This window comes from Sylvia atricapilla, chromosome 15, assembly GCF_009819655.1.
Source record: "Sylvia atricapilla isolate bSylAtr1 chromosome 15, bSylAtr1.pri, whole genome shotgun sequence".
Lineage (NCBI taxonomy): Eukaryota > Metazoa > Chordata > Aves > Passeriformes > Sylviidae > Sylvia > Sylvia atricapilla.
In genome coordinates this window covers 10,298,216-10,320,287 of record NC_089154.1, presented here as the reverse complement: position 1 = coordinate 10,320,287, position 22,072 = coordinate 10,298,216, and the positions used below count along the sequence as shown (strand labels likewise).

General features: G+C 47.3%; 1 protein-coding gene across 3 annotated transcripts in view; it reads left to right on the top strand.

Moving 5' to 3' along the window:
• Window positions 1–22,072, top strand: part of AXIN1 (axin 1) — a 76,420-nt gene that overhangs the window by 45,880 nt on the left and 8,468 nt on the right. For all 3 annotated transcript variants that reach the window (XM_066330159.1, XM_066330158.1, XM_066330157.1), the window contains 4 exons: window positions 93–233; window positions 7,276–7,372; window positions 14,777–14,914; window positions 20,162–20,715. In XM_066330159.1, coding sequence (XP_066186256.1) covers window positions 93–233; window positions 7,276–7,372; window positions 14,777–14,914; window positions 20,162–20,715 — 930 coding nt within the window. The remainder of the gene's footprint in view (window positions 1–92; window positions 234–7,275; window positions 7,373–14,776; window positions 14,915–20,161; window positions 20,716–22,072) is intronic.

The window sequence follows — 22,072 nt, the reverse complement described above, 5'->3', positions numbered from 1 at the left end:
CCTGGGGCTCCATACAGAGTCCTTCTGCATGGTGATGCAGAGCATGGTCAAGGTTTTGTCTTCCTAACTTGACTCTGATTTTCCTCTCACAGGCATGGGTCGTGGAGAGAGCCTGTTAACCCCTACTATGTCAACACGGGCTATGCTTTGGCACCAGCCACCAGTGCCAACGACAGCGAGCAGCAGAGCATGTCCAGCGACGCCGACACCATGTCCCTGACAGACAGCAGCGTGTAAGTAACTCCAGCCTGGGGGACAGCCACGTGTGTCTTCAGCAGTGCTGCTCTTGGCTGGTTCTGGGAGAGAGGCTTGGCCTCAGCTGGGACTGGGGGGAATGTGAATAGACCACGGTCAAGATCATTCTCACTTTCTTTTCAGTTACTTCATCACTGTGCAGGCTACTCAGCCTTACCAGTCTTGAGAACATTTGCAGCATAAAATACTTTTGAGTGATCTAAAATAGATGGTGCTCAGTTGGAGTTCCTGCAATGTTTCTTAAGCCAGGTGGAAGAATTGGTAGTGCTGGATGACTTTGTAGTAAGTGATTTGAGATACATTCTCTTCTGAATGTTAGACAGAGCCTTTTACTTACCTTTTTTATTTATTTACCTTTACTTATTTCTGTTGAGATTTTATGCTGCCAAATTCTCAGAATCACAGAGTGGGTCAGGTTGGAAGAGACCACAGTGGGTTATCTGGTCCAACCTCCCTGCTTAAACAGGGTCATCCTAGAGCAGGTTTCACAGAACTGTGTCCAGATGGTTCTGGAATATCTCCAGTGAGGGAGACCCTGCAGCCTCTCTGGACAATATGTTCCAGTGCTCAGTCATTGCAGAGGGAAGTTCTTCCTTATGTTCAGGTGGTACTTCCTGGGCATCAGTTTCTGCCCGTTGCCTCTTGTCCTGTTGCTGGGCACCACAGAGCAGAGCCTGGTCCATCCTCTGAAACCTCCCTGCAGATGGTGGCCATTGATGAGATCCCTTCTCAGCCATCTCGACGCTAAACAGGCCCAGTTCCCTCAGCCTGTCCTCATAAGAGATGCTCCAGTCCCTTTGTTACCCTCCACTGTCTCTCGTGTTCTGAGGAGCTCAGGACTGGACACAGCACAGCAGATGGAGTAACAGCTCAGTCTGTGAAGGCTCTGCAGTAGGATTGGTGACTGACCAGTTCTAGTTTGTCTGGTGACCACTGCACTTTAACAAAACCTGTGCTGATAAGCCCCAGCCAAATATATTTTCCCTTTCTGTCTCTCATGACAGCACCCTGTATCTCACCCACGAGATGCCTTCCTTTAAGATGGTCTGCAAAGAAAGAAAAAAGGGGTTATGAGATTTTGTTGTGACTGCATCTCTGTGATAGGAAAAAAAAAGGATTTGGGGAAAAATATTCACTGTTTGCTGTGGGGTTTAGTAGTGCAAATGCAAAGTGTCTTTCTGTAGAGTAGGAACCCTTTGATTCTTCAGGCGAGAGATGACAGATTTACAGAATTAGGAGAAGATTTTATTAATGGCAGTGCTGTAAACACAGAGTCCTCCAAGAGGCTTGTTTAATAACACTGTGAGTGTCAGGAGCTGTCAGACCTTGTTGGAGAAACTTTCCAGCCTGTGCCATGGATGCTGTTAATACTGGGTGCTGCTGCAGTTCCCCACCTGCCCATACAGTGACACAGGGAGTGTGCAATGTGGCCAGGGGATTGCTGTATCTGTGCTGGTCGCCCTGCCTGAGCCAGTAGTTTACTTGACTCTGGCTCCACAGAGGCTTGGGGCCATGTAGAAGCAGCTGTGAGTCTGTTCTGCACCCATTCTGCACCAGCCCCTTGCACATTATCCACGTCATGTTGTAAAACTCATGTTGTAAAATGGAGGAGGCAGACCTTGGCCAAAGGGGCCTGGGAGGAGGAGGATGCCCCCAGGACAGAACTCTGTAGACGACCACTAATTAAAGGCTCCATTTGATACAAATCCAGCTGCTCTGCCACATCCTTCTGCAATTCTTCATATTCATCAATTTATATGGAGGAGTGCTCTAAAGCTAGCAGGAGTCGTGTAACTTCTTGTTATCAGGAGAGACAGATGTAAGAACTCTTCAAAATTAATTAGCTTTTAGCACTTCCTCTCCCACTAGTCCAGCGGGCTCATGGGGCTGCACTGATGGTTATACCTGTGATTAGTTGTGATCATTTATGCCGGAGTTCTTCACCCTCTTAATTTTTATTTCACTAGCCAGTTTGATTTTTTCACAGTCAGAATGATTTTGTACTGGTCATCCTATGCTCCTTCTCCTTTAGGCATTTTGTCTCTCCTATGCCCACCATAGGCTGCTTCTAGGACTTTAATTACCAGCAATATGTGCACTGCCTTCTGCTAATAACTAACCCAATCCTAGTGGTTCATTTTAAGCAAGTTTTGAACTTCATAAGGGTGAACCTTTCTTTCTATGCCTCTCAAACTGGATGCATGCAGAATCCAAAATTGAGATTCTGGATGTACAGCCTTGACCTTTGGCTTACACAGACTCTGTCTGTTTTCAGCACTTGCTCTTCATTACATGCTTTAAAACTCCAGCACCAGATTTTACTCAGATTTTACATGGCACTGCTGAACCTATCTGCCTCCTGAGTTTCAAAGGAATTTTTGCAGAATTGCTCAAGGCAGCAAAAATGAAGAACAACCAGATGAAGTTAAAGAAGGGACTCCTGCTGCTTGACAAGACTCACATGTCTCAGTGCTTTGAATTTAGGCCTCCTCTGAGGAAAATGGTAATAAAAGCCTCATTTGCTGATGAGCGAAGTTCTTTCCTCTGTGTGCTGTTTACACACAGCAGTCATCCTCAATAATGAAGAAATCTGGCTTCTGCTCCAAGGCAGCAGGTGAACAGGGTGTGATCCAAGGCACAAACCTCCATCAGACCCTCTTTCAGAGAAAAATGTGCCTGGACAATTGGGATGCAAGCACTGGCTAACTGAGGAGTGCTAATAAACCAGGAGAGCAAAGCATAATCTTCAGCACTGATCAGCTCAGGCCAGTGGAGAAGGCCAGGCACAGAGCATTTGCTGCACCATTCCCTTCCAAGCTTTGATGTTGGATTGATCCCAGCAACATGGAGTTTGGAAGTGGCTGCATGCAAACCCTCTAGCAAAGACCTGGGTGATGCTCTGCCTGTCTCAGCTCCTTGAGCTGGGGCGCTTTTTTGGGAGCATCGAGCTTACCAAACAGATTGGAAAACTGTGATGTTACAAGCACACTTACCTAAAAGGTCAGCTTTCAACAGGATGTCTTTCCAAGCCCTGGTAAATATTATTGTAATGGGCTGAATTTATATAATGAGTATGGTATCAGTCCCTGTTGTTAGAATAATTTGCTTTTTGAGTGGCTTAAAAAACATCGCTCTTAAATGCCTGCACTCCACTGATTATTTTTCAGTCTTCCTGTGTCATAGGAATTCCTCTGCCCTTGTAGGCAAAACAGCTCTGGTCCTCTCTGCTGAAACCTGTTTTTATAATCAGCAGGGCAGCTGTGTTGTTTTAGCTGGTTTGTGTGGAGGCAAGGTCTGGGGAGGACACGCTGAGAGAGCTCCAGTGAGCACTGGCCCGGCAATGCCGCGGCTGCAGGTGGAGCCGAGTCGCTCACCCCATGCAGGGTCACTGGTAAGTCAAGGATTTGAGGCTCTGCCTGCCCTATGGGCTGCTCAGAGCCTTCCCCAGACTTGCAGCAGCACTTCCAGCACAGTCCTAAACTAATGTTGCTGTCTCAACCCTTCTTGGGGATAGCATCTTCCCAAGTGGAGGAGGCGAGTCTTTAGTAGGAGGGATTGTCACAACAGAGATGCTTGAGGCAAGTTAAGGCAACTGTAGGTAGGAAGGCAGCAGGCAGCAGATGAAACCGTTAAATCTCCATGTGATGTACCAGTTCAGATGCAGAAACACTTTAGGTCCATATCGATCTTGAGTTCTTCAAGAGCTTCTGTGGTAAACAGGAGATTATGTCTCCTCTTTAGCCCAGTGTTGTGCTCCAGATGAGCAATACTCCTTCCTCTGCTTCTTATCAGGTGTCCTGGCTTATCTTAGTTGGGAGACAGCTTTGCCTTCCCCCAGGCGCTTGCAAAGCCCTTGGTGCCGTGAGCTTGGCCAGAGGGATGCTCCTTCTTCCCCAGTTCCAGTTAAACCTGCTTCAGAGTAGGGATGGCCAATCCCCTGAACAAAGGGGTTTAGGATAGTGGTTATTCCTTCAAAAAGTCTTGCAGATTAAATGTTATTCCTTGGATGAATGGCCTTTAACCATAATGACTGGTGATTTTCCTATCGTGCTTCTTTATGTGAGAAAAGTGTCTTGTGACAGAGGTGCTTTGATAAGAGTAATTGGTAGAAAATACCAGTTTGGCTGTGTATTTGTTTCCTGTCTTTCCTAAGGCTAGTGATCCAGAATTACCCCAAGTTTTCCTATATTTAAACAAGTTTAGCAGCTTTTTTTAATTTAATGATGATTTCTAATGCATAATGATTGGGTTTGAAGCCTGTCTACAGAGGGGCAAAGACACCTCTTGTCAGAAGAGTCCAGCTGCAGAGCCACAGCCCAACCACTGCTCCCCAGAGGCTCTTGCAGGTCAGTTTGGAGAGAGGAGGAAGCCTCCACACTTCCCCAAGAGTAAACTCATTGCATTATCATTTAATAAGCGATAGAAATACTCTTCTTCCCTCGTTGCATATCAACGCTGAGCTTTCTGGTGCTAAAGAGAATCACGTGATGAAACAGGGAAAAACAGTTTGGGAAAGTTTTATTTTAAAAGTAGCTGTGCTGTAAAAAAAAGTTTAATATCTTTTTTCTTATATATATATATATTATTTCTCTATCTATTGAAAATATCTCAAAGCAAGCTACCTGACAAAAGGAAAACAAAAGTACGGTATTGGTTTTCCTTGCTTTCCCCCCATCTATTGAATAAGGTTTTGTTGGGATAAAATTAAAGTGCTTATCTTTGAATTTGCTTCCTCTGGTTGAGTTGGCACAGTACATTGAACGAAGGAATGTTCCAAGTTCAGAGGTGGCATTGGGGAATCTAGTTAAAATGACATCAAAGGCAGCACAGCGGGGCTGAACATGTGTTTGAAGCCGGATAGATTAGAGGCCATTATCAGCCTTTCGCTACTGTGCTGGGAACAAAAGTCGCTCTTTCCGCTGGGACTGCTGCTGGGGAGAATTAAAAAAAAAAAAAAAAAAAGGAGAGAGAGAGAGAAAGAAAGAAAAATTGCACTTTCTAACATAATGCCGTGTTCCCTGCGAATGGCCGTGTGGCTTTAGTGTGTGAGTTGTGTTCTGGCACCCGGGTTTTGTGCACTGGTTAAGCTGAAATGTTGACTATTGATGCCGACCAGCAATGGCTAAAATAATCCCCCAGGTTTTTTATTTTTCCCTCTGAAAACTTGCAGTTGTTTTGTTACCATCCAGTCTAGAAAAGGCCTCGTCACAATGCGGTGAAACTCTTTAACCGTTGTGATTCTCATCATTAAAGAAAATTAAGCCACCTAATGAACGCTGTCATGATCCCTGTACAGCAGCATGGGGAAGTTGTTCTGCTCCCAAGCCGTGTCACTGCAGGCACAGCAGAGATGATGCTCCCAAACACACTCTTCCTCCTCCTGCATTACCTGCAGCCACTCACCAGAGCTGTAATTAGGCTGGCTCATTTTCTGTTCCCTCATTTGTCTTCCTGCTAAAAAGCACTTGTCATTAATCATGGGGTTGTTTTCTTTATTTTAATGGTGTTTCATTTTGAATGGCTGGGTTACTGCATGAAATTAGGTTCTTCTGATGTAGGTTGGTGGCAGAGGAAGGCTGCCTGCACCCGCATTTCCAGGGAGCCAGCATGATAGGAATGGGAATGAAAGCTGATGGTGGCCATCCTCACACAGGCTGGTGCTTGAAACTCGGGAGGTTTGCAGGCAAAACACCACAGTCAGTTGTGTTTCTCTCGCCAAATGGCACCTTGACTTTAAAAATCTGTGGGTGAAACTGTTTGGTTTATGTTCTGGAGAAGCAGCTGGGGAGGGCGATAGGTGTTAAGGACATTTGGCCTGTGCAAACATCTCATGTTGTGAGATGTATCACAGCTCAGAGGGGTGCAGGGTTGGTAGAAGATGTGCCTGTAAATTACATGGTAGCTGGGACAAACCAAATCCCTCCATTCATTTCCACCCAGCTCTGTGGCATTGCATGGCACTACCAAGCATTTACCTCTGCTGAATCAGGGACGTGTAAAATGAAAAAGCTCCAAATTGCCAAGCTCTAGACTGGCATTTGTTTTTTGCATTTGCTGATTTTCCCCAAATAACACAAGGTGACCAGCAGCTGGGTCTGTGTCTTTTCATAACTGAGCTCCACTCACTCATCTTCTCCTGGTCCCTGGGTGTGAGCAGGGTGGTGGCAATGGTGAGAATGAAAATGCATTTCCTTTCTTAGCCTGAAGTGACATTTAGGCAGTGATGCTTTGCCATTTGAGGTGCTTAGCAAAGCCTGGTGCTTCTGACCCAATGACTCCTGTGTTCCAAGGATTATTGTGGGCACCACTGGCTCCTTCCTCTGCAGAGACCTCTGTCACCACCTCTTTCAGCTCAGGCACAAAGCCAGGCTGAACTGGTTCACTTGGATGTGACTGCTCATGACATCCCTTCCTAACCTTTTCTAGCTTCCTCTGTGAATGGGGCTGGTTTTTCCCTCCAGCAACTCCAGTATCAAGCCCATAATTTCAGACTGAGCTAGAGATTGCCTTGGGAGCAGTGGAGCCTATACCCCCTTGCTTTGATAAGCCATTTGAGCAGCTGTCACGCTCTCTTAAAAATATATACCTTGTTCCCTAACCGAGTTCCCCTTGGAGTAGATGCTAACTGAGCTCCCACTCCTCCTTCTCCCCCCTCTCTTAGCCTGCCCTGTGGTTTAATGTGTACATTACTGGCTCTTTATAGGAAGCAACCAACTATAAAAGGTACCAGGATGCAGTCCAAGTTCTTCTCCCTGCCCTCTGCCTTGAGCAGTGGTCGCAGGAGCCCTGCCTCTCTCTATTCCTGGTGGATGCTGTGTAAGTCCTCCTGGCCCCCCGTGCCAGAGCTTTTTTGGCTCAGAGACCTGTGTGAGCATCATTCCCTGCATGGGTCCCTCTTACTCTGGGCATGCAAACGTGAAGGGGTTTCCTACCAGTCACTCTGTGTCAGCAAGGCTTGAGCAAACATAACGTGTCAGAGAAAGGCACTAAAGCAGGGATGTTGTTGTTTTGTTCCGGCAGAGATGGGATCCCACCATACAGACTCCGAAAGCAGCATCGCAGAGAGATGCAAGAAAGTGCCAAAGCAAATGGACGCGTGCCACTACCTCACATTCCTGTAAGTAGCACTATCTCCTTCCCAGGGGTAAATATGCAAAATATGTGAGATCTCTAGCAGACAGTTGCTCTGCTTGTGCTTGAGTTTAATCCCCCTTAGTACTGTACTTGCTTGGGGGTGCTTTAGGATTACATACATTGTGCTAAGAAAAGGCTTGGAGCCTTCTGCCAAACTCAGCATTCAGGACTGCCCAAAACAGAGTTTTTCTTAACCATTCAGTCAGTAGCTGATTGTTTCTCCTGGATGAGAATGGAAGCACTGGCTGGCATTTATCTGCAAGCAGTTCCACACCCTCGGCTGAGCTGGAGGTGTTTGTGGAAGATGTAGGAAGCTGTTGGACATGGAGGCTGATGCAGCTCTCAGCCAAGGTCAGTTGGGGAGAAGTGCTACAGTATTTCTGCACTGAGCAGGCAAAGGAGCTGTAACCTGTTCTCAAGGACTCAGCAAAGCTCACCTGGGAACACAAGGCAGGAGAAAAAAAAGGGGCAGGAGTAGGTATTTCATTTAGCTGACACTGTCTCTTTGGTTGCTCCAGGTAAGCAAACAGCCTTCGGAAGATGGGCACAACTGCTAGGGCTCTGCATCACTATCTGCAGCTCTGCTTATTATTGTTTTCTTTTTCTGAGAAGATACAGGTGACATTTAATATCTAGTAGGGAATAAAGGTGCTTCTTTCCCCTTTGGACAGCTGGACTCCAGCACAAATCAAATAGGGAGAGAAAAAGCCTCCATCTGTTTTTTCCAGAAGTGCCTTCAAACTTGACGCAGCTGTTCCCATCCTGCCTGCTCAAAGCAGCATAATACCAACAGAAATGCACCCTTGTTTTAATCTGATTTAAAAGAAAAAACCCCACACCAAAACCACCACTCTTTGTTTTGCCTTTTAAATTAGATTATTTTCCTTAGATTTAAGAGGGTCTCCTGTGCTTTGATCAGTGGGTTGACAATAAAAGCCCTGGCTGCGGACGCTCATAGCCATCCTAGCTCAGTCACCTCTCTTTTCACACAGTTGCTTTCACAGTATGGTTGCTGTTGAAAAGGCTGGCTGGGTGCCTTTTTATTTCACTTGATGCCGTTTTTACTGTAAGCATGGCTTTGTTAGAGTTGAAGTTTGAAAGCTTGGCCTTTATTTTTTTGTTGTTATTGTTGTTGCTGTTCCCCAACAGTGAGAACTACTGACTGAATATTCTCCGACTTCAAAGCTTGTCAGTGGCTTTACCTTTTGGATAAAAATAATAGTGGCTTTCTGTTGATGGTGTGCACTGGCAATGCCTCGATGAACTGCAGGTTATAAACTCAAGAGTATGGAGCATTAAATATGTATAGTGAGCTCTACTTCAGCAAACTTCCATCTGCCAAACATTTCTTTTGTTGAACTGAATAAGTGTCATTCCAGCAGCAGTTCCTTGCAGGCTAATTAGTTTTACTTAGCATTAAATTTTATCGACCTTTTTGGAAACCAGCTTTAAAAATGGGGTAAAAAACAAGGTTTAAATTGCCCACCTGCTGCTTATAAATTTTTATATTATCCTACTTACCTACACAATCCTTTAGAATTACATATTCCTCCTAAACTACACACAGACGCTTCACAAGGATTTTTTTGTGAAACATCCACTGTTCCCATTAGGTTCTGCACTGTAATTTTAAGTCCCAGGGAAAAAGGCATCTTGACGCATATTTATATGGGAGCTGAGGACTGAAAACTCGAGTTAGTTCTAGTCTTTCTCCAGGGAATAAAAGTTTAGTTCAGACACTCTGGCACCTCCTGCCAGCCAATTACTGACACAGAATTGGCATCAACTTCAGAGAGGTACTGCTCTGCCCTCGCTTATCAATCAGCCAAGAAAGAAGAAGGTAATTAGGCAATGTGTTTTGACAACACCAGTGTGAAATGTTATAAAGTTACTCTTTAAAATTCAGCTCTTAACTGCACACCCTTTGAATTAAACAGCCCAAATTAGCCATGCAGAGCCATGCAAATGTTTCTTCAAGTGTTGCTTTCTGAAGCCAGTGGTTGGGCTGTCCCGAGGGCCGTGGCTAAATCAGGCTGGACCTGGGGTTAGCTGCTTCCAAACGTGTGACAGTGGTGAAATCACAACCTTTGAGTGAAGGTCTTTATGGACTCCTATCTCCAGCATAGCCAGAGTCCATGCTGATAGTGCCTGCAGAACGCACAGCATGTTTTCCTACTGATAACAGGGAACCTCCTACTTCCGAAAGTCATTTCAGAAGTCCTTTACAGACCTTCCCGTTCCCTGACAAATGAGTTATGGGGCTATTATGTAAAATTCTGAAAGGACTTATATTACTTTTAATAGCAGCACTTGTAGTTAAGTCCAGAAGCTATAAACTGCAGTGATTATATGTTCAGAGGAGGCTGCCCGCTGGTCCCAGCAGCCGTGCTGCCTCCAAGTAGTGACAGCATCTGCTAGCTATGTGGAACACCCTCCTCAGCAGCAGGACATGTGTGGATGGCCCTGATCTGCATCTTCCACACTTAGCAGCTCACATCTTCCACACTTAGCCAGTTACCAGTGCTCTAAGTTTGGAAAAGTTGTGTTCTGTGAAGTGGCGCTCTGCCCAGGAATGCAGAGTGGGGGAGGATCTCCAGCAAGCAGGGAGACCTCTGGTTTGTGCCTCTGGCAGAACACATTACACAGAGAGTGAGTGTTGCTTTCATGTGGTTTTCCATCTCTCTCTTGGATTTGAGCAAAATCTTGGCGCACCAAGGAAGGAAAGAACAAGCAAGTTCCCAAAGAAAGGGAGAAAGCCCAGAGCACACAGGGCTGTACCTGGCTCTGGCATTCATCTGTTCCCAGGAGAGGATGAGAGATTCTCCTTTTCCACAGCAAATTCAGAAAAATCCAACCGCAAGCATTAAGATCTGGTGTTTGGTTGGTTTGTTTAACAGCATAAAGGAGCCATTTTATGATGCTCTTGCTGTATCTTGATCATCAGGCGGGAGCTCTCCTGTCCTGCCCCACAATCAAGGATGCTTCAAGGTGGCTTCCGTAGTGTTTCTGAGTGGAACAGAAGGTTGTGAGTGACCACTGTGTTGTGCTGTACAAGTGAGGAGTGCACAGGAAGAGCCTGATCTTGTGCTGTGTGGATAACTGCAGCTAAATGATGTTTCTGCTCCTGTGAGTTGGGAACCTGCTCGGAATTTCCATCGGCTGTTTTACGCCATTTTCCTCAAATGCTTGGCTGCAGCAGGACTCCTTGCTAATCCCTGAATGCTGCTAAACTGGATGCTGAAATCCAGCTATCTGTGAGCTCTGCCACAAGTGTTTCTAGTGTGGAAACACCATTTATCCGTTAAAAATTTATGTCACAGAGGAATGCATTAATCTAAGAAACATGGAGGTTCAGAAGTTCTTTTCTCTTGGCTTCTTTAGCCTGTCATCTTCCTTTAATTTCCAAGACTGACTTGTGATCTAACAACAGCCCCTTAGGCATCATGGAGACATCAAACCTCTTGTAGAAGAGGGAGATTTACCAGCACAGAATTATTTGGCCCAGTCACATCTGTCAGAAGCAGTTCAGCTCAAACCACAGATCCCTGGAGCTGCTAAGGGAACCTCTACCCAGTGTAATGTTGAAAAACTTCCTGTTTCATCTCAGAGCAGTTGAGACTGATGCTTCCCAAGGGGAACCTGCAAACTGCAGTGAGATTATTTCCTTTCAGCCTTTTTACATTTTGGATGCTGGTGTATTCTGATGTGCAGCTTGGTCCTTAAACCTTTGTTTTCTCAGGGAAGGTGAAATCCATCAAAGCCCAAGAGCTGCATCTGCCTCATGGTGCAAAATCCATGGCACTCCTACTCCATCAGCTCCAAGAAGAGAAGGGGAAAACGTGAGAGCAGCTGCCTAGTGGAACTACTGGAGAGCTTTTGTGTCTCACGTGTTCTTAGCAGGCTGCTTCTTCACAAAGTACCAGAGCTTCAGACGCTTCATGTGTCGTGGACAATGCTCTAGTGATAGATACCCCAAGAAATCCTTCTTTAGAGCTGCCACAAGGAAAGATTGCTCCATCTAGACTAGTTCAAGCTATTTCTATTTTTCCCAATCCACCTGGCATCCAGCCTCCTGTCTGTTGTCCTCTGCAGCCTCCCCAAGTCCTCGTGGTTTGATTCTGGACAGACCTATCTAACTAGTGCTATTAAATAAAAGTAGATAGGTAATTAAATAAAACATTCGATTAAACGGTACTTTAAAATTAAGCACTTCCTTTCTGAATTGTTGAGTTAGAATGTCCAGAGACCTCATTCTGATCCAGACTGAAGGGCTGGATGCTCAAAAATCAGTTAGCTCTCAGACAGTGCTGTACCCTTGACTTGGAAGAAAAGCATTTGGAACCCTTCTGATTTCAGAACAATAAACAGCTTATTTACAACTCCCTTGGCAGGACTCTGTATGCCCATGGGAAGCTAGGGGCAGGTTCAAAATCCTGAAGCCCTGAAGGATCCTGCTCTGGGTACAGGCTTAGCCTGGCCAGTCTTTGATGGAGCATGTTTCCCCTGTCACCCTTCTGAAGTCCAGCCCATCATTTGATAAAGGCTTCAAGCACTTTGTTGTCTTAAGCCTTTTGATTGCAGGTCAGTGCAATCCATGTTTGCTGTTTAGGGAGGCAGAGAGAGCCCTCAGCAGTTATCTGTATTGTTTCAGCACGGGGAATTTGCATTCATTATTCTGCAGTGCTGTTAGTTTTGGTGAAGTCTGTGTAGCTCCTGCTTTGAGCTAGGAATAAAGTTAGACCCATGGTGATGTTCAGAGCATCATCCTGCTCACCAGCTCTCTGAGTTACCCTTACAGATACCCACCAGGACAGCACAGGGCCTGTGCAACTGATATCTGTGGGGTGAAGTGAGGTTTATTTCAGTTGCACTGATTTCGGGTGCACAGGGAGGCCCTTGTAGATGGGGCTGCATCTTGCACCCTCAGAAAAGGCTGCTGAGGCCCTCTGCAATTGTTGTGCTGAGAGGGAAGCTCCAAGGTTAGGGCAGTGGGTTTTGCAGATGCAACCGTTTTTCAAAGAGAGAAGAAAACAAGTTCGTCCTAAAGATTCTTTGGTTCAGTTATTGTAATTTCTGTAGGTGAGCTTCAGTCACCTCCAGACTTTGAGAGACTGTGGATAAACATGCTGAGGTATTAGTTGGAAAAGACTCAGAACTATTTTATTTTGAGTTCCCTGCATACAGCAGTGATTCCAAATATCTTCAGATCCTCCGCCTTGCTGGGCCTGCAGAGGACCACCTCATTGTGACAGGACTCAGACACTCAGGTTAGCAAAGTTCAGCCCTTGCACCCGCTGCTACCACAGGTTTAGATGAGACTTTGGTTTGGGATGCTGCCCTGCATCAAATGCTAGGAAAACAGAGGGTCATTCTTTCCCAGTTGTGCTTTTCTGTGGTAACGGCACCAGGGAGACCCAAGACGTAAGTGCTAAGCTTTGAGCTGCCTCGTGTTAGGCTCATTAAATGTCTAACGGAGCAGGGCTTGGTGCTGCCATCTATAAACCACCACAGAGAGAGAGAGTTGGCATCCTGAGGTGGCAGGAGGGAGGGAACATGTCACCCAGCAGGTTGGGACTTGTCAGGCAAGGGAGAGAATCCCATCCGTGGGGAATCCATGAGGAAGGATGGTGGTGGTGGTCACAGGGTTGGGGTTTCTGAAGGAAGCAGGATCCCTTAGCCAGAGGTGCTTCCTGGGGCTATGCAGGGGAACAGGGAGGCATCCTGAGAAGCTCCTCAGGGAGTAACAGAGCAGGAACCAGTTCTGCCACGTCTTCCCCCACAGTGGAGCACATCTGGAGCCCATTTCTGAACTACAAAAAGGTGGAACATGCTACTTTGCCCCCTCGGCCAGTATTTCAAGGCTGGACATCATTTTTGTTGATAAAAATATTTTTTTGCAGTTAAGCTTTTTATGATACAGGTTTGCGGGGCTGGAGTTCCTGGTGGCACTTAAAAGATGTTATCCCAGGGTGGTGACATCACCTCCCACATGTTGTTCCCTCTCCAGTGGCTGCAAGGATGCAGGGAATGGTTGATTTGGGCTGTTCCCGGTTCAGATGGGTCACTGGGATTGTGATTTGCTGGCAGGCTCAGGAAGACCCATCCGCCTTGGCAAACAAAACAAGCAGTGCTTTGACTGGGACCTTTGCAACCCAACTGGGGTGTCATGAAAGAGTCTTCAGCTCCTCGGTGCCATCAGTGGGTTCTTACTGCCTCTGGTTTTCTTCCCTGCCTTCCAGCTGGCAGAGACAGAAAAGCCAACGCGATTTGCATACTTTTGTCAGGTTTTTAGGCAAAGCAGCATTTTAGTGTTCTGCTTTGATCTTCTGGCTGGCCTAGGATAAATTCGGGTGGTCTCTCATCCTCCTTTAAAGTTTTCAAGCTCAGTGTCTGCTTCTGATGCTGCATTTGTTCTTTTGCTATGAATTATCTCACATCTTCACATTTAATTTAATTTGTTCCTATAGAGTGTACATTTCTCTCATGTTAATATTGAAATATTTGAATGCAGAGTTTTATGCTGTTGAATTTCTGCCTATTTTTCCTCCAAATTAAAATAATACTTTGCCCCCTTTAAAAGGATAAAAATGAGGGGGGAAATGCAGCAGTTGATAGTTTCATACTTCACTACGCAAACTTCTTATCCCAGAAGCCAGGAATTTAAGGACAAAGTAACTCAGCATAAGGAATCAAGAATGCCCTTGAACTGCCAGAAATATTCATTTATTCACCCAGAGCAGGCAGAAAAATGGCACCTCTGTGCTTGTAAGAGTGCTGTATTGATAAAGCGAGCAGGGAATCATTGCACAGCTCTGAAAAGCTGAGATGCAGTCCTGTAGGATCCTCCTGCAAGAGAGGATGCTTTGTGGGAGTTGGGACCTTGGGCTGTGGGCTGGATTTGCAGAGATTGGCACACACTGATCCTGCTGGGATAAGCTGAGTAAGTGTGCACCAGAGTCCTCCCTTCTACCAAACTGAAAGCATAACTGCTATAAAGAGGAGGTTTGAGAGGTTGAAAGGTCTGTACATCCTTTTGCCACACTTGGAGACCAGGATCTGGTGACCCTGTGTCCACTGGGAGAAAAGCAAGCACTTCCATTGCTGGGTGGAATTTGGTGCAGACAGAGCTTTTTGGATTGCAGCTCCAGAAAACCTTTCCCTTAGATGAGGTGATGTGTGGAGTTGATGCCAGCTGAGGAACTCACCTCAGTGGAGGTGGTAGCTCAGCTTCCAGCCCCCAGGTCCTGAGCTGCAGCTGAGTGCCTGCCAGCCTGTCCTCCCCCAGCTCCCACCAGAACGACCGGCATTTCCAGTTATCAAAGGCTCCCAAAGAAACGTGGGCTTTTTCATTCATTCCCTGCTAAGCCGTGCTCTGTTCTCCCTGCAGCGTACCTACCGAATGCCAAAGGATATCCACGTGGAGCCAGAGAAGTTTGCTGCCGAGCTCATCAACCGTTTGGAGGAAGTACAGAAGGAACGTGAAGCAGAGGAGAAGTTAGAGGAGCGCCTTAAACGCGTTCGAGCGGTCAGTGACCTTCCTATCTCCCCTGCCAGCCTGGCACTCTGCTTACCCTGTGCCACAGGGAGCTTTCAGCTGCTGTGGAAGCAACTGGGGTGGCCAGTTTTCTGCTTTGCTGCCATGGTCATTACAGGCACAGGGCTCCTGGAGGCTCTTGTAGTCCCTGCAGCTTCCACGGTGCTGTTCCCCCATCCATGCAGGGCTCTGTGAGTTCCAGTACTCCCTTGCTGTGTAAGATACCAGCCATAGCACAGCAGTGGCCACTTCTGCCATCACTCAGGGGCTGTGGATGCTCTCCATCACTTTCTTTGGTACCCCGGCTCTCCTGAATTTGTGGGCAATCCCTGGGGACTGTGTAAGAGGGGTTCACACTCCAGTAGGAGGTTTTGTGTGATCCTTGTTTCCCCCACAAATGGTAACCAGATGACAGGTGATGTTATTCTCAGAGATGTTTGTGTCTGCTATCAGGCCATTTCCACCACAACCAAAAGGGTTTTGCCTATCAGTGCCTAGGACACTCTAGAAATTTTGGAGGTGGTCAGGTGTGGCATTGAAAAACTCTCCTGGGCAGATAAACACACTGACTCCACTGGGATACCTGACCAATGGCACTGAGTGCTGTGAGCCCTGGTACTGCTGGGGCCCCAGAGCGTGAGGATTTGTTAGATGAACCATGGGAAATGTGCAAGGCCTTTAGCTCCACAACAAGCTCCAAGAGGGAGAGAGATGCTGGTTATTTGGTATTACCTGTGTGAGACCCCTGTTCAGCAGTGTTGACACCACAGCTTTTTTTCTGCATCTCATGGGTACCTGCACATCTTGTGGTGGGGATAGAGACATCCCAGAGGACACCATGGTGTTACTGAACATCAGCAGTTCAGTGTAGCTACAGTCCTGTGTGCCAGAGTTTTGAGGTTCTGCAGTTACTAGCTGCTGTGGCCCTCAGGTGAAGGTTTTGGGCTCTGTAACCTGCAGCCCTCTCTTAAAAAAGAGCTGTTGGTGCCTGGCTCAGCTGGCTCTGTGCTTTCAGGGTGGTTGAGCCTCTGGGGCTCCAAGAAAGAACCTTCAACCCTTTTGGGGTTAAAGGATATTTTTAAAATGCTCATCAAGTAGCTCTTTAAACAGGAAAAAGCTGTAGGTTGTAGTGTTGGCTTTAAACAGCATCTGCATTTCAAATGCAGAGAACAGAGGAAGGCAGAAGGATTTGTAAAGTCCTATCCAGCTCCAGGTGTTTTCCAGCAAACTCCCTACACCTCTGCATCCAGTCAGAAAAGGCCAGCCAGGTGCTATTTTGGGATTAGATTCCTGTTCTTCTGGAATTGCACTGTTCTCCTGTCTGGTGACTATTCCTTTCAAGACAGTGTAATCAGCAGCATTTTCTGCTAACACAGTCCTAGAACACTTTTCCTCCTCCTCCCACGGCTCCATTGCAGCCCCCACCTGTACTAAATTACATTATCCCAGCCCTCTGCCTCCTTGAAGAAGCTGCCAGTAGCAATACCATAAAATCAGCAAATACCTATGTGCCAGAGAATATATTTAAGTCTGTTTAAACACATTTTTGTGTGACTTAATCTATTTTTAAGCCCAGGACTCCCACTAATGCTATATATTAAACCTCTTTGCTGTCTCCAGAATGTATTTCATTGACTGGCTGGCATCTGGCATTAGCCATTCAGGAAAAACTCAGAGTAAGCAATTGTAGCTTTTTTAGGTCAGCACTTAAGGTGCAGGAGCTGCTGGTATCAGCAAGAGGGAGAACTGGAATCCTGATAGATCATAGGGCTTTTTTCTGTGACCTGAACACCAGGACTGCAGGGTAACCTCTTCCCAGGTCTGCATGGCTCACTGCACAGTAGCACAGAGAAAACCAAGAGCCTTAGTCACACTGGTCAGTTACCAGCCTAAAAGAGAAGCTGGAAATATTTTGCAAAAGCCAGGGGAAAAGCATTTTTCTCCCCCCTAACGAGCAGCCTGCATGTTCCCTTTCAAAGCCACACATGCAGTAACATCGAGAGGAGGCATCTGATTTGAAGCCAAATGCCTTTTACTGAAAAGACTGTCAGGTTTCTGCTTTACAGAAAAGCAAATGCTGAATTCATTAATTATTCTGAGACACGTGGCAGAGGATTAGAGGATGTGGATGTTCCCATATTAGTTTTTGAGACACTTCAGTCTTGTGTCCACACGTGGAATCTGCTGTCACAGAGATCAGTATTGGATCATGCAGATCACTCTGAACTGAAAAAATGGAAAATAAGCCAGGGAGAAGCAAAGCCACCACTGAGATTCTCAGTATTTGAATATGAAACGTTGCCTGACTAGAGAGAGAAATCATTTGTATGATGATCGAAGAGGCTCTCGTGCTTAGCAGAGCTCCTTTACCTTCCCAACCAGCAGCAGCCTGATGGGTGGGACTGGGGGGAAGGCAGAGGAGATTTCCAGCAAGGTATTGCCTGCCTGTGGCTCATCAGTGCAGCTCTCAGCTTCTTATTCAAAGGGAAGGGCACCCCCAGCCTTGCTGGGGAGTAAAAATAGCTCAGCAGTCAGCAAAGTTGGAGCTGCATCTCTGGCTGCTGCTGCCTGTGGGAGCTAGTGGAAGAGCTTTCAGATAATATTATGTCAACAAAGCACCATCTAGTGGTGATGGCAGCAGGGCTCCCTGCCCGCCCTGAATGTCACCTGCCTGCTCAGAGTGTCACCTGCCCGCCCATAGTGAAATCCATCAAAACCCAAGAGCTGCATCTGCCTCATGGAGCAAAATCCATGCTCCATCAGCTCCAAGAAAAGAAGGAGAAAACGTGAAAGCAGCTGCCTAGTGGAACTACTGGAGAGCTTTTGTGTCTCACGTGTAAAACCTGCCTGCCCAGATCACTGCCAGGCTGTGCCAGCACCGCTGCCAAGCTGTGCCCAGGTCCCTGCCAAACTGTTCCCAGCTTCTTGCTAGGCCTAGCCCAGCTCACTGCCAAGCTGTGGCCAGTGCCAGGTTTTACCCAGATCACTGTCAAGCTGTGCCCAGATCTCCACCAGGCTCATTTCCAGGCCTTTCCCAGATCTCCACCAAGCTTTGCCCAGCTCATTGCCAGGCTTTGCCCAGCTCACCACAGCGAGGTCCCAAAACACAGCTCTAGAGCCCACCTTGTATATTGTTTTTTTCCCTGCAGACTGAGCACAGCAAAAAGATACGTCAGAATTGGTTCCTGCAGCCTTGACTCAAACCTTTGCCCTGCTCAGGGAAAGACAGCAGCTTGGGATAAGCACCCCAATTCACTGCTGTTGTCTCAGTGTTGAGGTGTTACTGCTTGATGTGAGGCTGAGGCCAGTGCTGGGGGTGGTAAGGCAGGTCCTCACAGACCCACCTCAGGAGCAACTGCTCCTGCCTGTGGTCCTGCCTGGGGTCCAGATCTGCTCAATGACACAGATAAGCTGAGCCAACATGAACTGAGAAAGCCTTTTCTCCCCTTAGCCCATCTTGATCTCAGTCTTGAAGCAAAAGTCCACATTAGCTGCAAAATGGAGTTCTAGGCAGCCAGAGGATTTCCCAAATCCCAGGCACCCATTTGGGTGGACCAGCCTAGGTTCTCACTCTCATGCCACCCTGCTCAGGTGTGATAGCACTGACAGAGTTCTGGGCTGAGCAGAAGGGACCTGCTGCCATTCTTCAGGGATCTGTGCCAGGGTCACATCCTGCCCTGCACATCAGTTGGTGTTTAAATCTCAGAGGTACCAGCTCCTAAAGCCTCCCAAGTGCTGAGGGTATCATTGGCTATCACAAACTGCTAATAAATGCTCCCCTCAGTGGCAAGGATGTAGTCAGCACATCCCTCACCATGCCTTGTCCCTGACCTCAGTGCCCAGGGCTGGTGGCTGGCCAGTTGTGACACGTGGCTAAGAGATGAAAGGTGCCTCTGAAGCTCTTCAGAGGGATCTGTTAGAAAGTGCTGTGTCCTCCACACACCAGCATCATGTCACACTCCCGGGCTTACAGCACCCACACCTTTGGCCCTTTGAAAGCCTGGCATTGTCCCTGCTTCAGGCCTGAACCCCTAGGTGTGACACTGGGAGAAAACCTGTTATTTACTTTCTTGCTGTGTGGTTGGCAGCTGAGACTTTGAAGCTGGTTAGCAAGTGATGGATGATGGCATCTGACAGGCAAAGCTGATGGGAGTCAGTGTTTTCCAGTAGATGCATTTGTCTGGCAGGGCAGAGATACCGTGTACTGCAACTGATTTCTTTACTGTGCCAAAGGAGGAAAAGAGCAGGATTAAAAGACTCACTGGAATCCTGCTTATGTAATTAAAACAAATAGGAATCCTGACTTCCAATAAAGAAACTTCATAAATACCTGAGTTTATGTTGGAGCATAAAGTAATTCGTCAGCATCAAAATGTGGCTGTCAGCATGGAGGAGTTTAATTCTTCCTGGCAAGGACTTAAGAGTCACTAACAGCATGTCCTAGACCAGTGTGAACTGCAAGAACAAGCAGTTAGTTCCAACCCATTTCTTTATCTGCACGAAGTGTTTCACTCCAGCCTTAGCATGCCCGGGAGAAATCAATGTTTGATTTCCAAAACCATTCATGCAGCTGTCGACCTTCACTTGCTCCCTCCTGTTAGAAGCCTTCTCTTGGCTTTGCCTTATGAAATAGTCATTTGGGTGAGAAAACCCCCCTGGTCTTACCTGACTCAGAACTGATTTGCTGTATGTCCTGTAGCTCTGGGCTTTATCTGATGGGCTTTGAAGCAGTGCCTTACCCAAAGGCATGTAGGAAGCTGAAGGTACACTGTGGTAAGTTACGTTTCTGCTGCTGGTTGTTGCAGAACCACCTTCAAGGGACTTGGAGTAAGGCTGTGCCTGCTCCAGTTGAGTTGTTAGGCTTGTCAGCTCTGTTTGTAAGCCTGGTTGTGATGTGTGGGCTGCCTGGCAGAGCTCCTTGGGTGCCATGTGGACAATGTTGCTAATGGTGGCTCAAGAAGCAGATCCAGTGACCTGAGCTGCTCTGCTTGGTGGCACCCAGACTGTACAGGCTTGGCTTGAGCCTTAGGAATTTCCTGTCAGTCTGGGACAGGTCTCCAGAGGGGTGGTGGATCTCCATCATCTTAAAGGTTTTCAAGATCTGACTGGACTAAACCAGGCCTGACCTAAGGGTTGGTCTAAAGACTAAACCAGTCCTGCAGCAAGCAGAAGGTGGGACTAGGGACCCCTTCCGCCACTCCACTGTCATTCTCTTGATAGTCTCTGTGTTTCTTGCAGGAAGAAGAAGGTGAGGATGCAGATACCTCTTCTGGTCCCTCGGTCATGATCCACAAGATGCCTTCCGCCCAAGCCTTCCACCACTTCGCTCCTCGTTATGCTGAGATGGGCTGTGCTGGGATGCAGATGAGAGATGCCCATGAAGAAAACCCCGAAAGCATCCTGGATGAGCACGTGCAGCGTGTGATGAAAACTCCAGGCTGCCAATCTCCAGGGCCTGGCCGTCACTCTCCTAAGCCACGGTCCCCAGAAAGCGGCCACTTAGGGAAGCTGCCAGGGACACTAGGAACAATTCCTCCAGGGCATGGCAAGCACGCAACAAAATCAGGAATGAAACTGGATGCAGCTAACTTATATCACCATAAACATGTCTACCACCACATCCATCACCACAGCATGATGAAACCAAAAGAGCAGATCGAGGCTGAGGCCACGCAGCGAGTGCAGAACAGCTTTGCTTGGAATGTAGATTCACATAACTATGCAACAAAGTCACGAAACTACAGTGAAAACTTGGGCATGGCCCCTGTCCCCATGGACTCTTTAGGCTACAGGTGAGTCAAGGAACACCCAATGGGATTCCCAAAGCTGTGACTTCTCTAGGAAACTCTTTCCATAAACAGGCTGTAGCATGTCAGGGAAACAGCAGTTGAGCATTTTCTTGTGATAGTTTATACTGATATGGGATATCATTTGAGGGCTCTTCCCCTTCAGAAATGGCTATGCTCTGATAACCTTTACAGAGTCCTTTTTATCTCTGTGATCTGGTGCTGATAGACACCCTCTAACGAGGATTTTTATTGGCCTTGGTTTTAAAATAGATTTTCTGCTCCTTAAAGCAATGGAGATGCTTAGAAATTGCAAATGCTGGTCTCCTTCTCCATGCACCAGGAGTTGGGTGTTGGGGCTGTGTCTCAATGTCTGGGTAATAGAAACAGGTCTCTTAAGGTGTTTATGAGAGGACAAAAATCCCTCACCTTACTTATTGCAAGGCTGAGCCCATTCACCAGAATGGCTCCTTTCTCTTTCTCACAAAGCAATGGACACTGGAGTGCTGCCTTTGCACCAGTCCCAAGGGGATGTTCTCCAGGGTAGGGCACCCTCTGCCCAGAAAAGCCATTTGGCTGCATTTCAGCCTGTTGTCATCTGCCCTTGGCCATTTCAATTCCTCTAGCTCCTGCTTGTTGCTGGGAGAGGGGGAGCTACGTTTCTGAGGCAGGTTTTGCTGGTCCTGTTACTGGGTGACTGGGAGTGCAGCTTGGGGCTGAGCACAGTGAGGGATGGGGATGGAGCAGCCACAGGGGAAAGCTGTGCTCAGCCTGAGTGTGTCTGGCTCCCCAGGGCTGAGGCTTTGGGATGTTTCTTTGCAGTGTACCAAGGGTGGGACAGTTAGTGAAGGCAGGTTGGCTGGGCCTGCAGCAGTCAGGATCAGCTTTCTGGGGTGTCAGGAGGAAAGCAGAGTGCAGAGGCAGCCGAAGCAAGCTGCTCTTCAGGAGGGAGAGGCACTTAAATCCATCCTGTTTGTGTGGGGAAGGGGTTGTTGCTTCAACAGAGATGAGCATGGCCATGCTGGGCCAACCCAAAGCCCCATCTAGACACAAGACTTCCTTCTAGCAGCAGCTGCAGCATATATTTAATGAGATTTTTAAAGGACACACTCAGAGCTGTCCTTCCTCTGGTACAAACTCCCAGTTCCTGGCAGTCCCTGAATTAGAAGCTTCACAAGACAAGGGTTTGCATCCAAATGGCCTTGTTTGGCAGCCAGCAGTCTCTTGTGGTGCCTTCTCTGACTCTTTGTTGAACCCAGCTGGGGTGCTGTGCTGTTCCCCTAGCCCCCCATGAGTGTGTCTGTGGGTCAGTGACAACCTGCAGGAAACAGCATTATTTTGTTTGCACTGAACATGATGCTGC